A 13,567-nucleotide genomic window follows, 5' to 3' on the forward strand; every position below is an offset into this window, starting at 1 on the left:
AGCATGTGAACTGTATCTTGGATGCCAAAAAAAGGGATCATTGACTTAAATCTATCGAAAACAAAATCGGAAATTTTGGGCTCTCTAATAAGCGATGGGTAGGCCTTCTACATATATGTTATAATTTTTTCCCAGGAACTTAACAAATTGGATATAAGGAGAGCGAAGTGGGCTAAAATTTGCTGTACTAATGGTTTGGAGGGAACCGAAAGACCACGTAAGTGACTGTTACTTTTGTTTCACATATGTAAAGGGCTTCTCTTCAAAATCAAAACTTCACATGCTACCTTCTAGTTTAGAATCAGCAAGTCACCTATGCTGAAAGCTCCCGTTAATTGTACATTTGATGTAAAGAAGGAAAAGGGCATGGACTTCAAGTCTCCATTTCTCTTAAGTACACTACATCTCATCACACAAGAAGGGTTAAACGATCTGGTACGGGACTTAAAATCTATCGAAAACAAAAGCGGAAATCTTGGGCTCTCGACTTCAGGTGTGGACTATTGGAGAAAATATCAAAATCATTACTTTTGAACCCGACAGAGTAATTTCTCACCTTACTTTGATTGAGGAATTGTATTTTGTAACAATGTTAATGATTTATTTCAGGACTTTGGCTATAAACACAATCCAACAGAGTGGCGATTCTTCGTAAGTCTAAAGGCAGTGCTGCTCGATATTGCTAATGCTTATCCATCCGTCCCAGTGGCGTATGCTGTTCACACAAACATATGAGGTAACGCGTGACATATTGCAGTACATACAATGTAATGCATTGTAGCGTAGCAAACACCTACGTGTTAAATTTTTGGATTTTTTTTTTTTTTTTTTTGCCTCGCTCCACTAATTTTCTTACTTCACATTTAGCTTCCCTAATTGCGTTGGATAACATTAGACTTTATTTGTAGAAAAGGAAAATATTAAAGAGTTTATTGGATACAGATATCGCTATCTCAACCCACATTCAGATCCTTCGTGTTGCTTTATTTTATTTATTTATTTTTATTTTTTTATTCAGCTTAAACATCTGTTTTATTCTTTCGTCTGGTCATCCTTCTAAACACATATATGTAGAGGCTACAAAAGTCAGCTGACTTCCTCCAGCGGGACTTTTTAGTCTCTTTTCTCTATTTATGTCTGCCGTAGATAACATTTTTTTTTAAGAAAAGGAAATAATATTCATCTTTGGTTATCGTGGTTCTAATAAACGGAAAAGACAGGAATATTTTTAAAGTTAGATTTTAGGTTTATCCCAAGGTGATAGGTTATATTAGGCCTACTCATTACTAATATATCCAAGTAATACTCAACTTCGCTGCAACTGTGTCACAAGTGTTCGTTTGTTATTCATCTTGTTTGTGACAACTTTTAACGAAATCTGTCACGGATTATAAGTTTATTGCTCTCGTATTCCATGCTCATAGTTTGATCCTTTAACACTTTTATGGTTATATATTGTACTTGGTTACTAGTGAGTCAATTATAAATGTCATACTAAATTTCTATTTTATGTATCCAAATGTGACCAATGTACACATGAAGTCAGCTAACTAACCTTATACCCTACTAAAATTGTCATAGCGTGATCTGAAATATATATATATATATATATATATATATATATATATATATATATATATATATATATATATATATATATATATATATATATATATATATATATATATATATATATTTGGTCTAGGAATTAATTCGTGCGGGTGGACAAGAGATGGCGCAACGAACGGAGCGTCCCACAGTTCCGTGTATCCACACATGTGTTGCAAACCCCTGTCATCGCGTATCGTTCGTAGTATAGGGCAGTGGATTAAAGCGTCAACAACACCAGTTTGTAGTTAAGTGAACATGGCGCAATTTGTGCCTGATAAAGTGTTTTTGCGGGGTGTCCTGCTGCATTACTTTAACATGCAGAAAAGTGCGACTGAAAGTCATCGTATTTTGGTGGAAGTGTATGGTGACCATGCTCTAGCTGAGCGAACGTGTCAGAAGTGGTTTGCACGGTTTAGAAGTGGTGATTTCGGCTTGGCAGACCAAGATCGAGCTGGACAGCCAAAAAAATTTCAAGACGAAGAATTGACAGCATTGCTCGAGCAGGATTCGTGTCAAACGCAGGAACAACTTGCAGCAGCATTAGGCGTTGATCAAACAACAGTCTCCAAATGCTTGAAAGCCATGGGAATGATTCAAAAGATGTCACATTGGGTTCCACATGAATTGAAAGACAGAGACGTTGAAAGACGAAAAACCATTTGCGAATTGCTGTTCAACGACAGAGCAGAAAGGGGTTTCTGCATCGAATTATTACGGGTGATGAGAAGTGGATCCATTACGAGAACCCTAAACGAAAAAAGGCCTGGGTGAAACCAGGTGAACCAGGTCCATCACAACCAAAACGAGATATTCACTGTGCAAAGGTTATGCTGTGCATATGGTGGGATATGAAATGTGTGGTGTACTATGAGCTGCTGCAACCGGGTGAAACTATGAATGGAGAACGTTATCGACGACAATTAATGCGTTTGAAGCAAGCTCTGGCCAGAACACGACCAGAATGGGAGAACAGACATGATAAACTTATTGTTCAACATGATAACGCTCGCCCACATGTCGCAAAACCGGTCAAAACCTATTTAGAAAATGTCGGATGGGAAGTTTTACCCCACCCGCCGTATTCACCAGACGTTGCTCCTTCGGACTACTACTTGTTCGATTGCATGAACAACGATTTGATTGGACAGCGGTTTACTTCTTCAGAAGATATCGAAACATGGGTCTCTGACTGGATCGCTTCCAAGGATGAGGACTTCTTTCGCCACGGAATCCGTACATTGCCTGACAGATGGGCGACAGTGGTGGCTAGCGATGGACAATATTTTTCTTAAGGTATTTATGTATTTTGTGTTTGTACTACAGCTTCAATGTGTGCGTACCAACCGCACGAATTAATTCCTAGACCAAATATATATATATATATATATATCAAATGTACAAGAAGCCTTTGGGCCAGCCCACTGGAACGTTCGCGCATGCTCACGGTCCCAGTTTTTGTCTTTCAGATTACAAAGCTCCAATTAGGTAAACCCCGTTATACACACGACACTGACTTAGTGATTTGTGCAATTGATAAGGTTTTATTAAAACCTTATGTTACTTCTCTCTCATGTGGGCGGGAATTTTCGTCGAACTTTCACGGCGCGAACATACTGTCTGTCGCGACGCCGACTTATTTTCGGTCGTCCCGGAAACTTTGTCGAACTTCATCGACGGAGACGTTTTGTCTCTTGTCCAGAAGAGACCGTTCATCTTCCGTTACGCCTTTCCACTGACGAGTGCAAACTCTTGTTTCAGTATGGACTTGTCATTTTCTTAACATCAATAGGCGTATAGACTTATGGGCAGACAACTCAGTGTCACGGCCGCCTGCGTCGAGAATTATATCGCTTGGCCATTTACGAACAGTGTGTGTGCATAGGCGCCGACTTTGGGGGACAGAACACTTTTGGTCCCCCAATATTTAAAGGTGGGGTCCTTTCTCCCCAATATAATCCAGTCGAGGAAGAATTAACAAAGATGCGCAAGAATTTATGTCATAAACTTCATCGTGCCTTTAATTCAATATTAGGAACAGCCTTCTTATTTGATAGAAAACGCCGTTTTGAAAACGGTGTTTAATAGAGCACGAAAGCTTCAACTAACACTCTAGCAGCACTGATATGGCAAGTGAAGATCAATGCAGCGTGAATTTTGCAGCGATTTAGCGGACCGAGATCTGGGAGGGGGGGGGGGACTTTCTAACTAGGGCTGAATATGATGACATATTTATTCATTGCTTGGACCCTCCAATATTTTCTTGAGCTCGGCGCATATGTGTGTGTGAGCAGCAATCATGTCTAAGAATTGACAAGTACATTGCATTTTTCGAGTTGTTACGGAAGACAAGACTTGGTGAAAGGGTTATTAAATAGTTTTTAAATTACAAGGAATCAGTTTCAACTGAGATATAATTTATTATAACAAATAATTCAACGGACAACATATAAATATAATAACTAACAAACCGATTCCTTAGTGAAATTGCTCCGCAATCACAGTTTAATGTCGGAAGGCGAAAATTAGCTATTTTCTCACAATTAATTCAATTTCAAATAATTTAGATTAAATTTGGAGGTTTCGTTTAGTTTCAAAATCTCACTTAGAAATAGATTACCAAATCTAACACTAATAATTACATGCACTTTTGATCTAATAGGAGTCGGGGCCATTCCCAAATGGGTGACCAATACTCACCTTAAAGTTAACCAAAAATAAGAAAGAATAAAAAAAGAATTTTAAATTTAGAATGTGTGAATATTAATCACTCACTCACAATGCTCCCGATTCCTTATACAAACCACTATACACTTTTCTCTTTTAACTTCTCATCTTCACGACACAATTTCGAAACAATTTCACTATCAAAACTATTACATATTGACTAGGTAAATTACCTTGTATAACTGTAAGGTTCGATAGGTCAATTTATCAAACGTAAGTTCGTAGGTGGCAGCACTATAAACTATAACAGCAATGTTCATCGATGTTTCCAACTCTTAATCGGAATCACAATCACTTTTGACCTTTTTTTTCATTATGCTTCATGTGCTATTCATATTCATAAGCGTTCTCAACATTATTGCCGTACTACTTGTTTATTCGACAGCCCAACGTAAATCGATTCGCTGCTATTTCTGTTCTTTTTGTTCTCCATGAACTTCGTTGCTGTTGGATCCAATACGATCCTCACAGACTCTAATTATCGTATACGGTAGAGACCTGCACGGGCCGGGCTTGGGCGGGCCGACTGTGTTATTTCTTTGGGGTGGGCCGACACTGTTATTTCTTTGGGCCGGGCCAGGCTTGGGCTGGCCGACACTGATTTCTCTTCAGGTCGGGCTGGGCTGGAGCCGATCAATTGCAATTCTTTAATAATTATTGACTTTCGTTAAACGATAATTGGAATAAAGCCAAACGTTGAAGAAGTTTGTCCGTGAAAAATGTTACAAAGAATGCAATAGCTATTTACAGTTTGTGTTGCTCAGCGGCTCCACTTTGACTATAGAGGATTGCAGGCATTGCGCGGTAAATTGAGCTCTGACCTTGACCTTCACTGAACTCAAAATATAACAAGAAGGGGTGGGAAAGTTTTGGCTGACGCTAAACAATATTGCCATCTTCATTTTATGCTAAAAATCAATTAAGTTAGATTTTTGTTACAGGGAATGGAGTTTTTGTTCTCTCGATGACAGGCAAAGTTCTAGGAGGCAATGGTACCATTCGGGAGGCAAGCGTCAGGTTGTGAACTAGAGTTTAGAAAATGTTTCTGAGGTTAGGTAAAATTTAGTACTAAATTTCGAGAAAGATTGGGGCTCGAGCTATTTTTTAAAAAAAATTATCGGGCCGGGGTCGGGCCAAAACTTTTAAAATTTATCGGGACCGGGCCGGGCTTGGGCCAAAAATGTTAAAAAAAACTTATCGGGCCGGGCCGAGCTCGGACCGGGCCTAGGTACGTTCGGGCTGGATTGGGCTCGGGCCGAAAATTCGGCCCGTGCAGGTCTCTAGTATACGGCACCTAAACGCTTCTTGATAATTACTCTCTCAGTCAGTTTACGTTATGACTGTTCTCTGCATAACTTTTTGGACCTCATGTATGATGCTTCATGTTGTATAGAAGTCTATGGACTTAGCAGAAACAATCAATAAAACTCTTTCAATCTCGAACTTCATGTATTACTTACATCATTTAAAGTTCTCGTAATAATACCTCATACGAATCTCTCACCGTAATCTCGAGATCTCTAATGGAAGCCTCTTAACATCGGCGTATAGACACTGTAGTCAACCGGGGAAGCAGAAAAACCTTTGGAGTGAAGTCCCGTCGGATGCTGTGTTTGTACCATTCATTTCTCCTCCTTTCCACGACACTCAGTCTAGGAGAAGACTGGCTCGTGCGATGTCCTATTACTAAGAAGAATGTCCGATCCCGTACGAAGTCTTGTGCAGATGTAATCCCGTACGAAGACCTGGTAACTGTCTTCCTATCCTGCTCTTGTATTTCAGCCGCTCGAAGCGCAAATGATTAACTATAATCGCTGTGTGTGACGTAAGTGAATTAAGTGTTCCTTTACTACCTGATGTGTACGAAATGGCTGTAGTGACGTCGATGGTAACCCAGGAATTTTCCATCTCAACTTCCAGAGAGCCTGCGGTAAGATCAGTGTTCTCAGATGGGATACATTAGTTTTTTTTTTTTATTTTAATGTACCTATTGCTTGCATTCATCATCCATCAAGTTGCTTAACTATAAAGGGGATCACCTCCCAAGTAGTTTCAAATTACTTTGAAATTCTTCTATTATTTTGTTATAACGTATAGGCATATTTGTAGAGCTATTTTAAAACGCTCCTCTACATGAGTCAATTGCTATTTATATTTGAGTTTGAAAGATCTCACTTATTAATGAGCGGAATGATAATTTTATTTACTATAGTATTTCGAGGCTTTCGATACGAACACCAACTGGCTGACAACAGCGGGATTCCGACCCGCTGACGCCACGACAAAGCTGATAGCAAACTGTGAGATCTAAGCTGGTCCAATAATGACATGCTGTTTATTGTAAATTCTTCTCCTATTTGCGTACTAACTCCGCTTGTAAGTATCTCTGAGGAAACCGCCATATTCTCGTATGTTAGTATTACTTTGGGACCTAAACTCTGTTCTCTTGACAAGTTGTCATTTGAGATTATTATGACATGAGATGGATATGGGTTTTGCACCTTAGTTATTTGATATTGTGCTTGAGATAATAAATCATCTACCACCCAGAGCTTATTAGCTTGCCTTTGATACGGACTGATTTAAAGTCCTTATATAAACATTCTTTTTCAAGACTACATATTCTTTGGTTGTATTATTATCGTTGTGTGTGGACTTATTACAAAGTCCTGGTGGCAAACAGTCTTTTCAAGACTAACTGTTCTTATTGTGTTGTACCCGATAGACCCCTGTGTGATTTATGATACTTAAATGTAGTAGATTGTTGATATCTATTGTTGATATGTGGAATATATGCTATCTGGCGGTATATAAATACATCATTGTTGTTTTGCTATTTTCTCGGGGTTCTCCCGTTTCCTCCCACTTTCTTCATTCCACCATTTCACTCATCTCTCATCATCATCGCCTCCTTTAGCCTAACCTGCATATCCGTGGGACGTAACACTCAAAGATTTCATTTCATTTCATTTAAACACCTCGTTAGTACGCCCATCAATTAGGTCTTTATTAAAGTTAAGCGCTCGCATTATTTGAATTGTTAAGTTTTGATACTAGAAAAGGTTACTTGGGAGAGTGAACAAATTATTTATCATTTTCGAATGCAAGTGATAGAAGCAGTGTTCTTAAAAATTTCGAAACACTGAGTTTCCTACCTTCGGCCACGAGGATCTTGTTTCCCCTCAAGACCACTCATGTCACCGCTACAACATTTAAGTGGCAAATCTTTTTACAGCTTAAAGTGGGCATGCAACAAGGATACCAAATTTTTGCTTTCTGTGTGAATGGGACAGTGGGACAGTTAGCCATTATGTTTGGAAAACGTGACCATCACGACGGGAATATGTTCCAGGAATCAGGAACATATCATGTCAACAAGTCGTGAACTCTGAAGATCTTTTCTTTCCCAACTCCACATCAAACTAAGTTTGACGTAAATCTTAGTCAAAGCATTAAATGACGATGGGTCAGTTTTCAAGCATCTGAGGACAAAATTTCCGATTCTAAATGACGCAAAGATAAACGAAGGCACATTCATTGGCTCACAAATAAGACCTGCCATGCACAATAGGGAGTTTGAACGTACACTGTTGGACATAGGAAAGGCAGCATGACAATCAATCAAGTTAGTGTTTCCTAGTTTCCTAATTACGAAACTATTGTTTCTGATATGGTGCACTGCTCCAAAGCCATCGGATGCCAAAAGTTCCTGAAATTACATTCTTTGGATTCACATTCGGATTTTTTTCCACAAAATTTAGGAGTTGATAGTGGAGAACATAATAAGAAATGGTTCCACCAGGATATGACATTTGAAAGGCGATTCAGTGGACGTGGTGCTGAATATTGCTTGTCTATCATCAGAGAGACTCCTAAAATCCCTGTCATATGGCTATCAAAATGGCATGTGACTTCAATAAAATAATACGTCTTAAGGGGGCAGATTACTAAATATTTTTCAAAAGCTAACAATTTTTCTTTTGCCCGTTTTTCGTAAGTGTAAAGAGATAATGAAATGTAACTTGCAACAATAATAGATAATGTTATTCTACATCCGAAAATACAAATCAGAAGAATTTTTTAGTGTTGCTATTCATGGAAAGTACAGCGTGACAAAAATTTGAATTACCCAAAAATCTAGGTTAAGGCAGCGATTAGAGAAATGTACTCAACGGTAATTGATGACTTATCATGCTGTCTTTGTTCCTTGTTAACCACTTTTTAAATAAAATTTGTACTTATTTTGTAATAACTTACTTATGTTGTAATAACTTATATAAGTTATTTACGAAAAACGGACAAAAGAAAAATTGTTAGCTTTTGAAAAATATTTAGTAGTCTGCCCCCTTAAGAGAAAACAGACTTAAGATATTGATTTAAAATCTCTTAATTATGTAAAATCACCTGTTATCAACTAAAAAAAAAAAAAAAAAAGAATATGCCCTAAAATTTGTTGTAGTGTTATCGCAACTAAAATACATTTGCATTACGTTGTATTGATTTAAACCCATACGGTAGAAGATCCAATGTCCATGCATTATATTCAATATGTTAGGCAGAGGGCCTCATTTTGTGCCGGGGCCAGGGTGTGTCCCGACAAAATTTGCGTTCTGGTTTCCAACAATAGGCATTGTTGTTATAATTGTTTTTGTAATTATTTGGGTAGCAATCCGCAAATTTTCCAAATACCGTTAGGGAATGAAACTGGGGGAAACACGTTCCATAACTATATACGTTGTCGCAACACAAAATTTGCTATTTAGTTTGTGATAATCTACATAATCGTTATAATTACTTTTTGTTTCTTTTTCTTTGTTTACGTCACGTCGATATATGTAGAATTTTGCGAAGATAGATGATATAGAGAGTGATCCCCATAGTTTTATTTTACGCAACCAGAAAAATTTTGTTTATAATGGTTTAAGCTTGGCGATCTTGATGTGAAGAAGGAAATTTAACAGTTTGGCAATAGTGGTTTCCGTACCAGCTGTTCACGCAAGAAAGACGTAATCATACTACACGTTAGAATTAATCGTCGGCCAAGATGTTGGATTTATTTACAATATTTAGTAAAGGAGGCATTGTGTTGTGGTGTTTTCAGAGTACGAGTGAAATATTTACACCATCTGTAAATGCTTTAATTAGGAGTGTTATCCTACAGGTAACCAGATATAATATTTATGTGTTACATATTGTTCTTCGTATTTCCTCATAGTGTTTCGTTTGACGTTAATCACAAAATAAAAATTATTGCATTGGTTTATTACTGAATATTGATTCATGTAGCAAAACACACGGTGCATATTATATCTCTGCAGTCATGGCCAGCACGCTAAGATCTGTATGAAATTTAATTGTGCAATGCCCATTTTTATAATAAAGTGTTTTAAAGTTAGGATTAGTAGATGTTTGGTGCGTTCTTAGTGTACTAGAATTTTGCATAATTTCAGCCTGAATATAACGAAATTCTATTGTGAATAAGATAATAGGATTAAGGTTTTGGTCTTTCCCGCCCGTGGTCGGAGAAATATAAAACTAATTTAAACATTATTTACCTAGTAACTTATTTTACTGTTAATATACGTTATTCACGATTACTCCTCTTTCATTTCACTACTTCAGTTGTAATTGTATTTCGCAAATTATTGTTAATTTCCAGCTCGACTAAGTATGTATTACTGCGCAAAAAATAGTACCTCTCAAGTGTTCAGTGTTGTAAACTTCCTCATGTTGGGAAATAACGAAAACAATGTTTTAGTGACATAATAGACTTGTTTCCTTACCTTATGACTGTAAAGGAGGAGTTACATTGATGGTTACGGAGTGATTTCAGGAGAGCTAAGTATAAAAAACAACGTGTGGACATTGACATAAAAAGAACCAACTTAATAGCACAAATCAACTTGTCTAGGTGGCTCCTAAAAAGCACGAATATTCCCTTACCTTGTCAGGGCAGGAGCACAGCAGTGTGCGACTGTACAGAGCAGGCGCGTCTGCGACGGGGAATATACGTGTAGACGAAGATAGTGGAAAAATGTTTATATGGCATGAAAAAACATTGCGTGTGGCACAGATTTGTGACAGTTCCATCACTTTGTAGACTACCTTCACATAGCACTGCACTTTATCATGCCTTCCTTTTTATGGAGTTCTAGGTTGGCAAGGAGCACGGTGTGCATTTCACATTTCTAACTTGTTATAGGCCTCCGTATGAGATATAAGATGCCAATATATTTTGATTACTTATACAGTTCTATTGTGAAATTAATTCCTATATTTCTTCCGTAAATTTACCCCTCCCCCTTTTGGCGGGAGCTTATATAGTTCGCATTCCACGTTAATCAGTAGGTTCCGTATCATATAGCCTCGCTGCTTAAAAGGGACGTTAAACTCAAAATCAACTCATTATTCCCCCTTCCCTCTAAAATAGGATAGCACTGGCCCCTACAGTAGGGGTAGGTTCTAGAACACAGGTCCCCTATATAGATTAGAAGCTAGGTTACTTTCTTTCTGTACCAAAGTTTTATATTTAATTCACATAGTATTGCCTAGCGGGTGAAGGCGGGTTAGAGCCCCACAGGGCACGTTGCTTTCAGTCTTTACTACAGCTAAATGAGAAGGGGGACCTGTGTTGTACAGGAGCAGTGCTTTGTGGAACACTAGTGTTGCTATAATCAGTCGTCACTTGCTCTCGCCAATTGCATCATACGCTTCCTAGCTTTATTATTCAGATATTGGGTTTGAAACACTGAAACATTATGCTCTATTGTCAGTTTACGTAATATCATCTCACTACGCACCTTCATATAGTCCAAGATTATATTTCTCCGTAATTAGTGACCATACAGTGATGCCCTTTATTACGCTTATCGTTTGTCTGATGCTTAAATGTCGTGTAATTCCCTCAATTTCCCCATACATTTTGTAATTTTGGGACAGTCTCCTTGAACACTGGTCCTTATCCCCATTGAGTTGTTAAAAAGGAAGTAATTGACCTTATTACTAACCCACCTTCACTCGTTTGGCATTACTATGTGCACTGAATAGTGGGCTTTAATTTATTTATATATATAAACTACCTGCTACTAACCCACTTTCACTCATGTGCGGATCAGTATTGGGGGGAGGGGGGGCACGTGAGGAACTTACCCCGATTGTAGAAAGTAACTGTACTGATTGGAAATAGGAGTGCACAGATTTGCAAAGGACGAAAGGGGATAAGACCCACTTGTGATCTATTGTTCATTCAATAGATGTACTTTTCAGTATTGCAATTGGTGCAAATTAAGAATAGTCTATCAAATTTAAAAAGAAAAAGAGAGAATTTTTTTCTTGCTTTAAACAATTTCTTAAGGCGTTCTAGACTGTTATTATCTTGACGCATTTGCAAGTAGTTGTGTACAGATTAATAATATCTGTTCAAAGTGATGTATGCTGGAGATGATGTCCTATTGGCTTTTGTACCTCAAAGTAGACTCAAAATGTTAAGGCTTAAAAAGGTTAAAATTTTCTAATTTCTTACTAGGAAATTCACTATTTTTAGCGTAGAATTTTTAAAATGAGGAATTGCATTTCTAGGTGAAGATCCTCTTCAGCAGGATTTCAGCGTTTTGCACATAAAAATAGCATTCAGACAGATGCCATAGAAACAACAGTGCAAAAAACAACTGAGTTAGGGTAGGGTGAAGCTGGTGGGTTTGCGCGGGGTGGATCTGTCGAGGCCAGATACGTCAACAACAGTGGGTATATAGGATATAGAAGTTTGCGTAAACAAGGATGTTACTAGTAAGAATCATTTCTTTACTTTCAGGTCTTCCCCAGATTTACTATGCTTTCAGCTTGGTTTCAATAATCGGTGCTTCTATATAAAACTGAGTAAATTCTCGTCGTTACCAACAAATATTATGAAAGTGAAAATAGAAATATCACATCAACTGCCTTCTTTCAATACTGTGAACTAATTTCCTCATTACACGTTAATGTCTGATATGAGCTAGAGTTCATTGAAAACAGTATCAGCAAGATGATGTTTTGAACATTTGCAAATACGACATTAAACTTGTTTACGTTGCACGAATTACACGAAAAATCTCCGATTCACTATTTCTTCTTTGTAAATTTCATGTATTTTATTTCTGGAACTACTCTCCAACACTTAACCTCTATTATCTATTGCATACAATTATATCATTACGAAATTCACCCGTAGTGCTTTAGAAATTATTTCTTAGAATAGGAGTTTGATTCATGAGTGCAGATTCACTTTACGAGGACTTTCTCTTACGGGTATAAATACGTGTCTGGACTTTTGATTTTGAAACGACTGTGCGATAAACACAAATCAACTTATGCTAGGTGGTACTAATATCGAGAAAGATACCTAACCGAGTCAGGGCAAGGATGCAACAGAAGAGTGAGTACGAAGCCAGCAGGGTATGCCCATAAACGGAGGGTATGCCCATAAACAAAGCTAGTGGGAAGAAACAATCCAGCTGTGCTTGATGGTCACTAAAAGCAGAAGTGCTATCTATCCGAGTCAAGCATGACCCGAACGCCGGGGTGCGTCCCTTGGGAGAAGGCGTGTCAGCGACAGAGAAAATGCGCATAAACGAAAATGGTAGAATAACACCAATAAATACCATAATACCAATTCAAGGTTCCGTACCTCAATTAGGGGCAGTGACAATTTTAAGAATTGAAATCGGCAAAATTTTGAGAATTTCGAATGATAAAAACACAGAAACTAATGACCATAAAATGTCACATTTGATATTCTCAATTTCGAAGTTATGATTTAAAAAAGGGTCAATCTGAGACGGTATTCATTCGATACGAGTAACTCTACAGTCATATTAATGTTTCTGTGTTTATGGATCCTTGTTAATTAGTTGTTGAATTCATATATTTTTGGTGCTGAGTACACACGATTTCTCTCATAATATACAAAAATGAATAAATTGAGTGGCTAACTCTTAAACTAAATTAAGTGTTTATTTCCAGGAAAGAACTGGGAACAACAGCTTCGAGCATAATACTTTGATGTTAAAGTATAAACTGGATAATGAATTTGAGCTTGTTTTTGTTGTTGCATATCAAAAGATACTACAGTTATCCTACGTGGATAAGTTCCTCAATGATATTCATTTGGAATTTAGAGACAAATACAAGGATGATCTTCGACAAGGGAGGCATTTTCAGGTAATTTTCTATTTTGATGTGTCATTATTAAATA

The 13,567-nt window shown here is 37.6% G+C and overlaps 1 protein-coding gene across 1 annotated transcript in view; it reads left to right on the forward strand.

Annotated features, from left to right (window-relative positions):
• Positions 1-9,282: 9,282 nt before the first annotated feature.
• SrpRalpha (signal recognition particle receptor alpha) overlaps positions 9,283-13,567 on the forward strand; it is a gene marked incomplete in the record, with an annotated part of 62,172 nt that continues 57,887 nt past the window's right edge. Inside the window, 2 exon segments of the mRNA XM_081725485.1 lie at positions 9,283-9,496; positions 13,336-13,533. Of these exon segments, the coding sequence (XP_081581611.1) occupies positions 9,380-9,496; positions 13,336-13,533 (315 nt within the window).

This window comes from Thermobia domestica, chromosome 9, assembly GCF_964235325.1.
Source record: "Thermobia domestica chromosome 9, izTheDome1.hap1.1, whole genome shotgun sequence".
Taxonomy (NCBI): domain Eukaryota; kingdom Metazoa; phylum Arthropoda; class Insecta; order Zygentoma; family Lepismatidae; genus Thermobia; species Thermobia domestica.